The 16,694-nt window shown below is 41.7% G+C and overlaps 1 protein-coding gene across 1 annotated transcript in view; it reads left to right on the forward strand.

Annotated features, from left to right (window-relative positions):
• The first annotated feature begins 3,223 nt into the window (after positions 1 to 3,223).
• LOC121151114 (UDP-glucuronosyltransferase 1-6) overlaps positions 3,224 to 16,694 on the forward strand; it is a 92,065-nt gene continuing 78,594 nt past the window's right edge. The window contains exon 1 of the mRNA XM_040972333.1: positions 3,224 to 4,571. Coding sequence (XP_040828267.1) covers positions 3,666 to 4,571 — 906 coding nt within the window. The 5' untranslated portion in view covers positions 3,224 to 3,665. The remainder of the gene's footprint in view (positions 4,572 to 16,694) is intronic.

A 16,694-nucleotide genomic window follows, 5' to 3' on the forward strand; every position in this document is an offset into this window, starting at 1 on the left:
CATTTGTTCCAAGTTGCATATTTAAATACTAAATTTGGAAAAACACAAAAAGTATAGTATGAAAGATAATTTCTCCATTTATTTATCCTGACATAAATAAAAAAGGTTGTATAAGTAGCTGTCTACGCGTTTGCTGAGTGTTTATGTGCTTATTCCTAATGTAATTTCCACAAGTGTTGAATTAGAGGGAGATTTGCTATCAGGATGGACGTAATTTCTGAATCAGATAATTGCATAACTTATTCAATGATAGACATCCTTATAGGTCAGCACATACAAATTTGGCATGGTCTTGTAGACTGGAAGGAAGTCTTTTGGTGAAGTTAGGTTTTTTTTTATCTTTCAAACAATTGGAAGTGACAGGTATTGAAGTTCTGTTTTGGCTGTTATGAGCAAAATTGATCTATGCATTTTAAGCACGTAATTTGTGCCTGAGCACATGTTCAGGCTTGCTTTCTTCTCTGATGGTGGGAGTGTCAGCCCTATGATCACAGTGTCCAATGCAATATCACAATGTAACAAAGTTGGGAAACTGGTTTCCTGGTGCTGAAAATCTTCACCTTTTTCATATGGATATTGTGGATTTCTGTTGTCTTCCTTTTCTGTAAAAATAATACATGTAGTTGCCTCAGAATTACCTCCTACTTTGCTTGCTATCAGTCACTTGCATTTCCTAGTTTTAAATGACATAGTCAAGTTGTGTTGCAAAATTTTAAAAAGGCTACAACTTGCATATATATTTCACACTTATTTCTATACCTTTCCATATGTAAAGACAAAAATATGTAGTGACATGGGATACATAGCCAAACACATAGCTTCCAGCTCAACCTGTAATGGATTTAAAAAGGCTAAGCCCCGATTCATATTTTTATCCAACAAAGTATACACTAGGAGTTGTACATCCACATATTTCCATTTTGCTAAATAAAAAGAGACATGTTTTCTAGTTAAAAATGAACTGAGTGGATTATAAGTAAAGTTTTCTCCTGCTGCTCATGCTGAACCTGAGCTGAGGCTTTCATGTAAGCAGGAGAATTTAGACAAGCAGCAGCGAGTCACTCCCTAATAAACAGAAAACCCAACAGACTGATCCCCAGAGAGGCTTCTGAACAGATGCACACAGTAGGCATGCAGTAAGAACAGGGTGACTTTCAGTCTACTTCCAGCACACATCCCCTGTGTGTGCAGTGGAACCAGACAGCAACAGGAGAGGAGGTGATGCCATCACTGCACTAACACGTATGCACACACAGCATTGTATGAACTAATGCACACACATATTGGGAGTTCCAATAGCCTACATCCATATTAACCTGCTCGCTCCCATATCAATATTTCTTCAGAATTAGTGCTTAGAAGAGGCTCTGAGATAGAGATGGACTACATCACACCCAACAGAAGACAGCCTGACGATGGAGTGCAGATGCTAGCTTCAGGGTTGATTTTCACGTGTCACTTTAAGGTTAATATTCCTTCAATTGATTCCCATGAGCAGACCATTTGTGATTACGGAAGATTCAGGAATCGTAAGACAGGTGGTTGGGTGGTGTAACACCCTAGTTCAGAGGTGGAGAACTTTGTACCAGCAGAGTGAATGTTGCGATGAAATCATTTGGTTTTGCCCTCGCAGGCATTGACAGGAAGAAATAGAAAATCAATGCATATACAGCATGCTATCTTTTGTTGACTATTCCCTGTGTCCCGCAAAAGATGTTCAAAACATCCAAGTACGCCTGAGAGTAGCAGATCTGCAGCTGAAGGTAAAATCATCATTAGCCTGAAGGACAGAACCCCTGCCTCATGTGGCAGAAAAGCTGGGAGTGTAGGGAGATTCCTGCTCAGCCTATTGGGGAACAGGCGTTTGCGATGGTGGTGTTCCTCCACTCTGCAACTCTGACACGTATTTCTGCTAGAGGGTCCCTGGTGGTATGTTTGAGATGAGCTTGCTCCAGAGGAACCTGACTCAGAAACACCAGAGGCAGGTGTCTGCTTGGGAGGGAAGGGCTGCTCTGGCAACTGAGTGCAGGAGGAGTTCCAGAAGCAACAGAGCTTGGAGGTCCTGGGCTTGATTTTGACCCACCCACTCAGGGCACGAATGGGGAATAGCAGAATTTCTCTTGTCATGTCCTGGGTGTGTGGTGCTGGTGACCTTAAGAAATGACCTTGTTCATTCCCTGAAGGTGGCAGTTAGTGCCACAGCTTGCTCAGGGAAGCTAGCAGAGATGAGATCTTCTTTCAGATGTTGGCAGAGGTTTGTCTAAGTGAGTTTTGGCCAATTGATGGGAATGTGAAAAGTTGTTTTGCTTAAAATGCATTGATATTTCCATCTTATTCTTGTCAAGGTCATGCATGAGTTGGCTCTCTTGGCAAGAGCAGCCATGAGGGCAAGTGGTAGTAGTGCCAGAGACTGAGCCTGTTCCTAGGGCGTCTCTCCCCTTTGCTCTGTATTGATCAACAGCATGTGCTACCCAGGTGTTGCGTGCAGGTCTGCTCTTTGTCCAGGGTGGGGCCCGGCTACTTCCTGAGCTGGCAGAGTTTTGGGAGCTGCATTGGCTCATGGTTGGTGTTTGAAGTAGAGTCAGATACACTTCCTTTAGTGATATGGACAGACTGCGAGCCACTGAATCATTCAGTTTTCAATATGTTGGTTACACACAAGGATACTGTTGTTGGGTGTAAAAGAGATCACACCTGTGTGATAGTACACCCAAGTGTACTATGTTAGGAGGAGTTTTTATTTCCCAAGCTTTGTGATATTAAGTTCTTGTACGCTGTGGAGTGGCAATAGTCCGTGGTTTTTACGCTCTTATCCTCCAACCAGATTGAGAGCCACACAGTTCACACAGGATTTCTAGCAGGAAGAGCGTTGCCAGAACTTCAAATTACGGTTAACTAACCTAAGGCAGGCAGGGGGTGTGAGCAGGAGGCATCTGCGTGGAACCTTCGCGTCATCTGTACAGTCAGTTCTTGTGAATGGTGCAGAAGGCAGGGGTGGTGTACTTTTAGTGCCTTCAAAGAACTTGAATCGCTGGAGAGGATGTGCACTGTCAATAGGGTGCGAGCCATCGATGATGGAACCCCATTACAGATACTTCAGCATGTTTATGAGAAAAAGATCTGAATAAAAGTAATGTGTGTTTTCCTTGGATATTTCAAAGCTTCTTGTGTATATATTTGAAAGCATAATAAAGGTATCAAATATCCAGTAACTGATGTTTTTGAGTTTTTTTTTATACGTTAAAGGAGTATTTATTTATATAGGCTATTGAAGTGTTCTAGTCTGAAGATTGCACTCTGTTCTTGGAACTTGGGATGCCAGATTCTGCCTGAGCAGGGGGACCTGTGGGAAGATCAAATACAAAAAGTAGTTGTTGGGGCAAATGCCAGATCTATGACTCACAGGTTTTCGGTTTTTTTTTTTTTTTCCCCATTGGTCAAAGAGTAAAATCATGCTTAATATCACTTTCTGAACTCATGCTTTAAGCCAGGGAATCTTCTCAATAATCCTGGTAAAAAGTGTAAGAGTACATACCTCAGCACTGTTAACCTTATCTCTCCGTTGGCAGAGATCTCTTACTGCCGGTGATTTTTTCCTTTTGGACTTTGTGAAAACACACCCTTCGCTTGGGCAGGTTTAAGCTCGTGTTCCTTCCGCTTACCACATGTCTCAGCCCATACTCCCAGCAGCTGTGCTCCTCCAGACCAGCTCGGCAAATTCTCCTGCAATGAAGACAGGTCTCCTTCCCCTGTGTGTGTGCCTGCTGCTGGCCTCTGGCTCAGGTGAGGCAGGCAAGCTGCTGGTGGTCCCCATGGATGGCAGTCACTGGTTTACCATGCGCTCTGTCCTGGAGAAGCTCATTGAGAGAGGGCATGAGTTGGTTGTTGTCATGCCAGAGGTGAGTTGGCAACTGGGACAGTCCCTGAATTGTACAGTGAAGAGCTACAGGACGTCTCACACCCTGGAAGATATGGACCGTGAGTTCAAGAATTTTGCCAAAACCCAATGGAAAGTTCGGGATGACGACTTGCTCAATGTGAAGAATAGTTCCGCATACAACATGTTTGAACTCTTTTTTTCGCATTGTAGGAGTTTGTTTAATGACAAGAAATTAGTGGAGTATTTGAAAGAAACTTCTTTTGATGCAGTGTTTCTGGATCCTTTTGATATGTGTGGCTTAGTGGTTGCCAAATATTTATCACTGCCATCTGTGGTGTTCACCAGGGGAGTATTTTGCCACTATCTGGAAGAAGCTACGCAGTCTCCCCATCCTCTTTCTTATGTTCCAGTTAAGTTTTTAAGCTTCTCAGATGTCATGACCTTCAAGGAGAGAGTTTGGAATCATATCACTCACTTTCGAGAGCGTTTATTTTGCCACCATTTTTACAAAAGTGTCTTAGAAATTGCTTCTGAAGTTTTCCCAGAGCCTGTCACACTCTATGACCTCTTCAGCCACACCTCAATCTGGCTGTTAAGAACTGACTTTGTTTTGGAACATCCCAAACCTGTGATGCCCAACATGGTCTACGTGGGTGGTATCAACTGCCACGAGGGGAAACCTTTGTCGAAGGTGAGTTCCAGCTCCTTTAGCCTGGAAGGATTAGCATGCCTTGGTATTCTGCTTAAATAACAAACCTTGTGTTTGACTGTGATTTGTGAAGTGGTGTAGTTGTATCTAGCTGACTAATGTGCTTGTGCCACCTTCTTGTTTGTGCATAAGGCAATGTTGCCAACTGTTCTCATTGATTGACTTCTTTGTGTTTGTGCTTGATGTCATTGTACATCAGTTTCAATCTGCGTTTTATAATAGTAGATTTGGAAAAACAGTGAAAAGCATAGTGTGAAGAATCGTTTCCATGTTTTCTTACTTTGACGTACTTAAAAAAAATTCTGTTGGTAGTTTTGTATGGCATCTATGAATAGTTTGTATGTTTATTCTTAAAGCATGTATGCACAGCTGTTGGATTGGAGACGTATTTGGTGTCAGCATGGGCTGATTGTATTTTATTTCTGTTTCATGTGAACATGAGAGCTTGCTAGGAATGGTATTTCAAGTTGGCAGTATCTTTCTCTTAGGATCTGGATTGTGTCTCTCCATTCTGTCCTAGTGTAGGGTTTCTGATGAGAAATCGGATGTATTTCTGATTGGAGAACCTTTAAAGGGAATTGGTTGTTTCTCACGTGCACATTTTAGGACATTTGTTTAAACGTGGGAAGTTGACTAAGATGTGCTTCAGTGAAGATCTTTCTGGGTCGTCCAGTGCGGAGTCGTCTGTGCTTCCTGTGCTTAGACACGCCTTTCCTCCTCCATATTTGGGGTTTTTCAGTGATGATGTCACTGGGTGGGACTTCTGATATTTCTCTTTCCTTTCACGCCTGCAGGAGCCCCTCCGACATGCACACTATGTCCTGTGATGACATCACATAATGCTCAGATGTTTTGATGGATTTTCTCATGTCTTGTCATTTTTATCCAGCTGAGGTTTTCCCTAAGAATTGTTTTCTAGCTCCAAATTCTTTCTTCTGTGTCACTGAATGGTTGTTCAGAGTTTCCACTATGTTTTCATTTCGTATGTGGAATTCTTCACTATTGCCATTTCAGTTTGATTTCTATTTACAATTTTAATCTCATAGAACATGTCTCTCATGTTGGATATGGATTTTCTTAAATCCTTTATCTACTTATACTCCTTCGATAATTTTTAAAAATTTTTTTTAAAGATTTATTTTTATTATTTTTTCATTGGAAAGGCGGATATACAGAGAGGAGAGACAGAGAGGAAGATCTTCCGTCCGATGATTCACTCCCCAAGTGAGCGCAACGGCCAATGCTATGCCGATCCGAAGCCAGGAGCCTCTTCCGGGTCTCCCACATGGGCGCAGGGTCCCAAAGCTTTGGGCCGTCCTCGACTGCTTTCCCGGGCCACAGGCAGGGAGCTGGAAGGGAAGCTGGGCTGCCGGGATAGAACCGGCGCCCATATGGGATCCCGGGCGTGCAAGGCAAGGACCTTAACCACTGCGCCACCGCACCGGGCCCTCTTCTTTGCATTCTAATATTAGAGTGTGGTTGTGTTGTTTTGGAGGAGCCCTATTGTCTCCCTTGCTCATGTTTCTCATGTATGTCTATTTTAAGTCATTTCTACCAGTCCCTGATTTACTCCTCTGATAGTTTTGATCTTTGACCAATGCCTCTGCTTTGGTGGAATGCTCTCCTTCAGTGGTTATCTGGGGGTCTGTACTGGGTGTAGGCAGTATACTGTGGTTTGTGCTCAAATGCGGGGTGAGAGTCCAGGGTGACGCCCTGGTTGGGCATGTGAGCACAGGCTCGGCATGATCACAACCGTTAGTGGAATTACTGCCTGTGCCCCACTCTTTCCAGGTGACTGACGCCTGAGAGATTAGCCCATGATGGCTAGACCTGCCACCCATACCAGCACGTGATACACAATAGACCTGTGCATTCTCTGTGTGCCGGAGACCTAGTTACACACCACACACTCCTGTGCTGTCACCGAATCCCCACAGCCTTGGTGCAGACAACCCCCCAGTCACCGAGAGCCAAAGCCCGCCTCAGCTATAGAGAGCAGGGTGTTCCCTGTGTTAGTAGTCTCGGGGTGATACTTCAGCAGCTGATGCTGCCATTCCTGCCCTCAGGGCTTGTAGAAGGGCTGGGGAAGTGTGAATATGCTGCCCCTGCCAGGCTGCCTGCTTTGACTCGATGTCAGCAAAGGCATGATCTGTTCCTGCGATGGAACCCCCTAATCGCGTGTAGCTGTGCAGAATCAGGCATCTTCATGGCTGCCACAGCCACGGGGTTAGGCCACCTTCGAAATGCAAGATTCTCTCTACCACTTTGGGCACCCTGCAGGAGTTGGGAGGAAGGGTTGTGCTCACTGATGAGGAAGGAAGCTGCCTGCTTTATGTGAAGCTGTAGTGCCAGCAGATATTGCCATTCCCATGATGAATCTAGACACAAGGACATGCTTGCTAATGTCCTCACTGCAATAGTTGCTTTCCAAAAATTCAGACTGATGCCTTGAGGCCAGTCGGTGTCGGGGGCCTTCACAGTTTGCAGGGGGTTTATGTTTAGCAAGGGAAGAGGAGCAGCCTGCTGCTCCATCTGGAAGTCTGGGTGCGCTCCATGGTCTACTCACCACCAGTCTTTCTCTCCTACATGTGGCTGTGCAGCAATCATGATTCCTGCTTTAAAAGTAAACAGCAAAATACCTCTGGGAATAACTTTTTTTTTGTCTTGATCAGGGTTGGGGAATGTTTGACTTGAGAAATGTAAAAGATATGAAAAAAACATGGGAATCCTTCCTATAGGGGAAGACAGTATGCAGCGCTTGGCAGAGCAAGATGTTTGCCCTGCTCTGACATCAAGCTCCGTGTCCTCTGGCAGTCGCTCTTGTCCTTGGGTTCTGGACAATGTTTTCCCTCCTTTTCTGTGGATTAGACTATTCTCGCATTTCGCAGCCATGGAATCTCATGTGTGCAAATAAAAGAAAATCCTAGTACAATCACATTAGAAAAAGTAAAAAACACCCAAATATGTAACCCCGTTGATCACACACACAAAACCTAGTGTGTACACAAAGTAATGTTTTTGATCTGCTTATTGCAAAAACGTGTCACACCTGTACGATTGGTCTGCAAAACTATCTACAGCTTACTGGCAAGTGAATACTGCAAGGTCGAGAACATTGTGTCCAGCCTATTGCTGAATTTAATGGAATGAAATAGGTGAGTAAATTTCCATTGGACACATGCACACACATACAATTTAAACCACTGGAAAAAACGCAAACAAAAGTGTCAAGAGTATTTCTTATGAGGTGTATAATGGAGTGATTGTGCTAGGATTTGCTTTTATTTGCACACATCCATATTCTTGATCTTTGCACAGTATGCTAGAACCTGAGACATAGGGTTACTTTTGTTCAAGTTTTTAAATATTTGTAAATTTTCTGGACAAAAGTCCCGTGTTCTGCTGTTTCTGTTTCCACAGATGTGTCGCTCAGGTGCATTTCCTGTGTGTGGCAGAATCACAGTCGGTGGAATAGGGCCGGTTTTCAGTTTATCACTGGTTGGATTAGTCCTCTTGGTATTAGAAGTATTCACACTTACCCGTTCCCCAAATATGCTCTGAATAATTTTTTCTGTTTTTTTGTTTTTTTTTTTACTTTTGTCCTATAGGGTTTTGGTTTTTGGATAGTCAGATTTTAACTTTGTTTAGATAATTTTAAGCTTCAGTTGTGTGAACATTTTTCCATATTGTTTGGATTTTTTCATTTCTCCAATGTGAATAGTATTATTGCTGTTATTATTACTTTTTGGCCAAAAGCTGTTAAAAATGTATACAGTGAACTGTTGTAGTTTTTTTTTTCCTATGAATAAGGCTTTGTCCCATTGCCATCCATCGGGAAAAAAGATTAGAACATGACACTGCATATGTTTAGTATCTCTTCATGAAAATGATAATAACAGAGATTCTATTCTTTGTATAACTGATCTTTTACGTTTGAAATTTCTGTATTTCTTTGCATCTGCATCGGATCACTCCTCTTTCTCCATGATTTGTCTCTCCGTTTATGTGCAGTGCAGTTGTTGGGGACTGTAGTGAATTTGCAGTCAGCTTTAGTATGTGGTAGGGCTGAATGATTCTAAATTTCTTGATGACTCTGATAAGTCATTATCTTACATCAAATTTTAAGTTGTTTCATTTAGTTCCAATATACAGTTATTCAGCCCATGGTAATATTTATACTGAATGCCTTTGTCAACTTGGCATAGTTTCACTATTAAAGACTTCCTTCAGGTCTATGTCCATCTTCATTTTAAAATTATTCCTAGGCATTTCACTGTTTTTTTTTTAACTATTATGCATGGGGTAACTTCCATTTGTGTCTTGAGCTATCTATTGGTATTGAAGTGTAGCTTTAGTTTTGTATACTTTGTGTTTGGCTATATTACTAATTTCTCTTATTTGTAAGATTTATGAGCAATATAAAATCGGGGACAAATACTTTTTTCACCCGGATATGCATACCACTCATTTTGCTATCCTGGAGTACAAACTGCGCAAGCATTGTGCAATAACATCTCAGTTCAGCTGGTGGCCATCACTCGCCATGAGAAAGACTTGACGGACACAAGAGCAGGATTCTCGGCAGCTGCACACCTGCTAAATCCAGGTGAAATAGCTGATGAACGCTCTCAGCACATTATTTCATTGGGATGGGACTGATCATCTTCATTAGTGTTCTGACTGCCTTATCTGCTTCTGTGGACTTTGTAACAAAGAAACCTACTCATCGATATTGGCAGATACCTGTTGAAAGAGTGTGTTTTCAGCCGATGGATTGTCCTAAAACGCAGTCCGAGCTAAGTTTTCAGACCTGTCAAACTCAGGCATCATGTTCTGCTTTATGCAAGACCTGGCACAGTGTGTGATGTGAGTTGCAGGACTCTAAGTGGCTGAGCGTACTCACAGGGACTCTCTGCCCTTTGTCCTGTGTCAGTGCAGCACCAGATGCCCCCCAGGCATTGCCTGCACCCTTGTCCTCTGCCCAGGGGTGAGGCCCTGCACTTCTCTGAACCAACGCAGTTCAGGGTGGTACGTTGGTCACCTGAGGTGCTTAGAGTACAGAAATATAGACAGGCTTTGATATTGTAGATACTCTAACGATGTCAATAAAATAGAAAACATTGAACTGTATGTGTTATCTGTAAAGTATTTTGCAACATTCACAGAAATTGGAATTAAATAATGTGTCGTTTCCATGAATGCTTTGAAGACTCTTTGTATATTCTAGAAAAAATGCGGAATATATATGGTATTGTATACCTATTAAAAGGCATAGATTCATGAAAATTTTAATGTGTTTTAGTATTATGAGTATATTTATAAATGTAAATATAAGCCTAAAACCTGCGAAATTCCCAAAGGAGAATTCAGAAATCCAAGAGGATCCTCTCATTTTGTTCAAACCCATAATGGAATGCCCGGATTCAATCCTGGCTATGCTTCTGACTCCAAACTCCTGGGAAGCAGCAGTGAGGGTCAAGGGGCTAAGTCTCTTCCACCCACATGGGAGACTCGGATGGAGTTCTGGCCTCAACTTTTGTGGCTATTTTGAAAAATGCAGCAACACATGGAAACTATCCCTGTATTTCTGCTTCTCTGTCTCCCAAGCAAAATAAACTAATGTGTATGAAGTGGTTCTTTCGACAAAGAGGCTTGCATATAGCTCACCTACACACACAAATTCTCGTTAGCACACCGATGAGCAGTGTGTTTCTCCTTCCTGGCTTCACCTTGTTGGAGAGCAGGGAATCGTACTCTGGATTCACCTGTTTGATGAAAAGGAAACATGGTGGATGATTGTGTGTGTGTGTGTGTGCACACGCGCGCTCGGGCATCATGTCTCAAGCCCTATGTTAGTTTTAATCCGCTTGGGTTCATTGGCAGAACACCAACCACCACTATACAACTTTTTCAAATTTTCGTGGGATCCAGCTGGAAGACATTCGGGTTCATGGTGCACATTCCAGGGAGAATATTGTCAAGATTGTGGGCTGGGGTGCAATTACAAAGAAATATAAACCTGTGCTTCCTATATTTATTTTGGATTCTGGCTCCATCCCAGAACTCAAATTTAAATTGACCAAGTGGATATAAACAAGGCCTCATCATAAGATTAGAATATTTAAAAAAATGTTTATTTATTTATTTATATTGGAAAGGCAGATATACAGAGAGGAGGAGACTCACAGAGGAAGATCTCCTGTCCGATGATTTACTCCTCAAGTGGCCACAACAGCTAGAACTGTGCCAATCTGAAGCCAGAGCCCGGAGCCTCTTCCAGGTCTGTCATGTAGGTGCAGGGTTCCAAGGCTTTGGGCCGTCCTCGACTGCTTCCCCAGGCCACAAGCAGGGAGCTGGATGGGAAGTGGAGCCACTGGGATAAGAACCAGTGCCCATATGGGATCCCGGTGCATTGAAGATGTGGACTTTCATCTCTAGGCTATTGCGCCAGCCTCAGAATATTGACTTTTATTGCTTTTATTTATCTAGTTATGAAGCATACACAAAGAAGAGATTATAGTACCTTGGGGCATTTGATGAAATTTATTTATGGACCAAAATGACCCATTATTAAGAAATTGTTGATCCTTTTGTATGCAATGTGATATTGGGACTATGTAGCAAAATTTCTTATATTTATTGAAATAGGGATGGGATGACATTTCAATAATTTCCTATAAACAAATGATAGCTCGTAATTAAATAAGGAAGAGAATGCATGAATCTGCACAATAAAATATTGAAAATTACTTTAGCCTTAAGGATGGATGTGTAACTATTCATTACACTAGCATATGGAAATCGTGGGCTTGATGCGGTAGTTTAGTGGCTAGTGTCCTCGCCTTGAATGTGTTGAGATCCCATATGGGTGCTGGTTCAAGTCCTGGCTGCTCTGCTTCCCATCCAGCTCCCTGTTTGTGGCCTGGGAGTGCAGTGGAGGATGGCCAAAAACCTTGGAATCCTGCACCTGTGTGGGAGACCCAGAGGAGACTCCTGGCTCCTGGCCTTGGATCAGTTCAGCTCCAGCTGTTGTGGCCATTTGTGGAGTGGACCAGTGGATGCAACACCTTTCTTCTTGTGTCTCCTTCTCTCTGAAAATCTGACTTTCCAATACAAGTAAATAAATTTTTAAAAAACAATGTGAAAATTGTTAATATTACATTATACACTTAGAAATGATTAGGTGCACAGTGATTTAAATACACATTATGTGTATTTAACCAGTATTACATTTATAATTTAATTTAAAGATTTACTTATTTTTATTCAAAAGGCGGATTTACAGAGAGAAGGAGAGTCAGAAAGATTCCCTGCTTTATTCCCCAGGCGGCCACAACGCCTGGAGATGAGCTGATCTGAAGCCAGGTTCCTACTCCAGGTCCTCCATTGTGCGGGTCCAAGGACTTGGGCCATCTTTCCCTGGTTTCCCAGGCCATAAGCAGGGAGCTGGATGGAAAGCAGAGCAGCCAGGGCATGAGCCTATAGCCACGTGGGATGCTGGTCCTTGAAGGAGGAGGACTAGACTGAGTCATGGTGCTCAATTAAAAATTACAGCCAATTAAATGACGTACAAAGCACACATCAAAACTAAAAAGATGTAATCATTTTAATTGATAAAATCCAAAATCCTTCAGTGATTAAAAAGGAAAAAAGATAAAAGAGAATTTTCAGGATAGGAAAGGGCATCTTTGTAAAACTCACAGCCAGCAACACGTTTCCTGGTGGAATGCTGGGTAGCTCTCGGCTGAGGTCAGACCAGCATGGAGAAGGGCTGCTCCTTCCACTTCTGTTCAGCATTGCTCCAGAGGCCCTGTCCATGTCAAGCAAGAAAAAGGCTATCCAAATTGGAAGACTGAGCTTCTCCAGTTTTTTTTTTTCCAACCTGGAAATTTGTAGTTGCTCGCCTTAAATCCAAGCCTCTAATCCATTTTAAGTTGATTCTCTAATCTGGGATGAGAGAAGCTTCCAGTGCTTCTGTGTTTACCTTCAGTTTGCACAACTCCAGTAATTACACAGACGGTCCTTTTCAAATGAAGTATCTTAGGCCTTTGTCAGATCGTTTGACCATACATGCATGATACATGGGTTCATTTCTGGGCTTTTTAATTTTAATTTTTAATTTTCATTGAAAGGCAGAGTTACAGAGAGATGGGGAGAGACTGGGAGATCTTCTATCTGCTGGTTCACTCCCTAAATGGCTGCAATGGCTGGAGCTGAGCTGATCCAACCCCCACCAGCTGCAACAGCCAGACTTGAGCTGATCCAAAGCCAGGAACCAGAAGCTTCTTCTGGGTCTTCTTTGTGGGTACAGGGGCCCGAGGACTTGAGCCATTTTCTGCGGCTTTCGTAGGCCTCAAGCAGGGAGCTGGATTGGAAATGGAGCAGCTGAGACAAGAACTGGTGCTCATATGAAATGCCAGTGTCACAGAATGGAGGATTAGCTAATACAGGTGGCTCCAGCCCTCTGCACTCTGTTCTTTTTTCATTTGGTCGACTGATGAGTTTCTCCCCCTCCCTCCTTCCCCAGGGCCATGCTGTTTTAATTACTATAGCAATTAGTATAGTTTGAAATCAGGTAGTATTATACCAAGCTTTGTTAATTTTGCCATGATCATTGTGGTTATTCAGGGTCTTTTCTGGAATTCTTTTACATATTTGTCAACAAGGTCATTGAAATTTTAGGGATTCTGTTAAATCTGTACATACTTTGGAGTAGTGTGAATATTTTAAAGAAATCAGTTCTTCCAACCCATGAATATAAGATCTTTTCACTTATCCTAACATTCCTTTCATCAACATAGTACAGCTTTTGGTGTTTAGATTTTTCACTTTTTGGTTTTTTTTTTGCCAAGATGCATTTCTAAGTATTTGATTTTTAGTATTAATTTGTTTTTTGGATAGTTGTCAGTAAGCAAGAATGTTACTGAGTTATGTGTGTATCATGTCATCAGGAAACAGAAATTTCTCCTTTTCTTATTTGGATAACTATTATTCTGGTCTTATGTAATTGCTCTGGGAAAAATGGCTGATGCTAGGATGCTTAGAAGAGGTGAGCATGGGCAACCCTGCCTTGTTCAAGATCTGGGAGGAAAAGCTTTCAGTGTTTGGGGACTGAGCGCAGAGTTAGGGTGCCCTGCTGTTTGTGACAATATTTGTATTTTGGACACATTGCTTGTGTAGCTGCTTTGGTGGGAACTTTTTTCTTGAAAGTTTGTTGAATTCAGTGAAGTTCTTTGCACGTATATAATGAAGTGATACATTCCTTTATTCATTCTGTCAATGTGATTGATGTATTGATCTGTGTATGTTGGACCCTCCTTGCCTCTTAAGGATGATCATGTGAAATAATTCTTCAGTGTGTTGTTGAATTCAGTGTCCTCGTATTTTGTTGAGGATATTTGAACCTATTTTTTATTAATGGTTTCAGCGTGTGCAGTTTTCTTATTTTTCTTTTTTGATCTGGCTTTGCTATCTGAGTAATAAGGACTTTGTGAAGACTTTGGATGAACTCCCTCTGATGCTTTGGGAGAGTGTGAGTAGGGTGGATGTAAGATCTTTGAGTGTTGTGTGACATTCAGCTGAGAAACTGTCAAATCTTGGTTTTGTCTTTGACAAAAGACTCTCCCTATCTGATCATGGTCTATGGACATTTTCTACTTTTTTGTAATCTAGCAGTCCAGCCTTAGCAGGTTACACGGGTATGGAAATGTATAATATTTTTGAGATTTTCAAGTTTATTTTCGTATGTTGTTCACAGTAATTTCTTGTATCCTTTTACTTCAGTGGCATTTGTCAAAACATGTCCTTCTTTTTTTTCTGATTTCATTTGGATTTTCTCTATTTCATTTTGCTTAGTTAAGGCTTTATTATTTTTGTTTATTTTAAAATAACAGTTCTTTAGTTAGTTTTATCGATATTTTTAAGTCCCTTTTATTTCTTTATCCCTTAAAATTCTTTCTTATTGTTTTTGCATTTCATTTTTTTCTAGTATTTTTAATGTGTAATGTCAAATTTTGCAGTTGAAAATCTAACGTTTTTAACAGGCAGCAAAAGCTATCAAATTTTCCCTTCGAACTATTTTTCTCTAGTAGATAAGTTTGACTTGTTGCTATTTTTGCTCTTGTTTGTCTCAAGACGTTTTAAAAATTAACATTTAGTTATCAATTGACCCATTATTTGTTAAGGAGTGCATAGTTTAACTTCCATGCCCTTGTGAATTTCCAGAAATTTCTCCTGTTGCTGGTTTTGTCACTAGTTTCTACTTTGATATCCTGTGGCTGGTGAATATATTTGATTTGATTTAAATGCTCCTAAGTTTGCTGAGTCCTGTTGGTCCACGTGATCCACAGAGCATCTGGAAAATACGTATTTCATTGATGTTGGAAAGAATATGTTTGTATCTGTTAGGTTGTCCAAGTCCAACACTTCTTGCTAGTTTTCTTATATTAGTGATCTTTGTGATAAACTGGCTTGGCCCCGTGGTCCTTGTTGGCGGGGATCATTGTCATTCCAGCCTTAGAGAGGTCTCAGGGATGCAGGAATGCACAAGAATCTTGCAGAGAATGGCAGAGGGCAAGCAGCACAGTGGAGATGCTGGGCGGTAACTGCTTCCCAGCCAGTCCCCTCCTCTGGAACCAGGTGCAGGAAGCAGCTTCCTGCTGAGGAGGGAGCAGAGGACGGTGTGAGGATAAAATCCAAACTTGACTGTGGGATAATTTGCAGAAATGCAAGCTTTATTAGGTATTCTTGGTATAATTTTGCTTGGTCTCCAAAGTCCAAAGCCATGGTCCCATAGCTCTTTCTCTACTCACATTGCGTCCCCAAGGCAAAGGTCAGAAACTGCTCCTGCCTGGAAAATGGTTATCTCAGTGACAGCTCCTCATCAATTATTGTTTTCTTGGGTAAATCATTGGCAGTGGCTCATATCTTTTTTTTTTTTTTTAAACTGGATCCTCCATCAGGTTTCATGATTTGCTGAGTGTCTACTAACCAACCAGGTTGGAGTGCACAGAGCCCCTACCAACTTTCTTACATTGCCAGAACTTTGTTGGGGTTCTCAATGTTTGGAATCACACTTGTTACTTTCAAGCGGGTTTATCTAGTCCCAATGGTTTCAAAAGTGTCTTACAAATTGCCTCTGAAATTCTCCAAATGCGTGCCACACCCTCGGACCTCTCCAGCCACATTTCAATTTGGTTGTTAAGAACTGATTCTGTTTTTGAGTACCCAAACCTGTGATACCCTATATGTTCTACACTGGTGGTATCAACCGCCCTTTAGAATAAGCTGGGTTTTGATATGAAAAAAAAAGAAAGATTCTGACACAATTGATTTTTTTATTTACATTGCTCAGTTAGAATTCATTTCTGATTTAATCACTTTGGCCCTTTCTTTAAGAGTGAGTCATCAAATTATATGGGGCTGCTTTAGTTTATATGGCTATCTGTATATGCAATGTCAAATTATGTGTGATTTCTAGCTTCACTTTAAATCCTGATTTTGAAAAACACTACAAAATACAGCAATATAGGATGATTCCCTTTTGGTTGTTCTTGTGCTGAGCTTCATAAAAATGCGTTTAGCAGTCCTGCACGTAGCATGCAGGCTCTGTGTGTATCCTTCCAAGGTTTTACAATGATCACATATGCATACAAATATTTAATGGGGACTCTCACACCTACTGTATTAATGTCTAGCATTTTGTCTCCCTTGTCAGTAACTCAAGTCATCATCCCAAGGCCAGCGATTTAAAATTCTGTTAACAATTACTTACAAGTCTTTACCTTGGGTGAGTCTTCTATCAACTGACTGATCGACAGTTGAGTTTTCACATTTCTATTTTGTGAGCGGGACAGATCTAAGCATTCCTTCAGTGTTGTGTGGACATAATTTCTAGTTCTTGCTCCGAAGTCACCGAGTGGCTTTGCCTAATAGCACGCTCCGACGGCACTTGAACCGACATGATAAGCTGCCTTCCCAGCATGGAACAACTTCACACTTTGGTCAGCAGTCGGGAGCACACTAGATTGTCAGTGTCCTTGGCAGCTCCAGTGGTTGTGAAACCATTTACCTTTTTGTTAATTTTCTGGGTAAAAGCATTGTGTG

The sequence above is a fragment of the Ochotona curzoniae genome, unplaced genomic scaffold (assembly GCF_017591425.1).
Source record: "Ochotona curzoniae isolate NIBS_2020 unplaced genomic scaffold, NIBS_Ocur_1.0 contig_2294, whole genome shotgun sequence".
NCBI classification, from domain to species: domain Eukaryota; kingdom Metazoa; phylum Chordata; class Mammalia; order Lagomorpha; family Ochotonidae; genus Ochotona; species Ochotona curzoniae.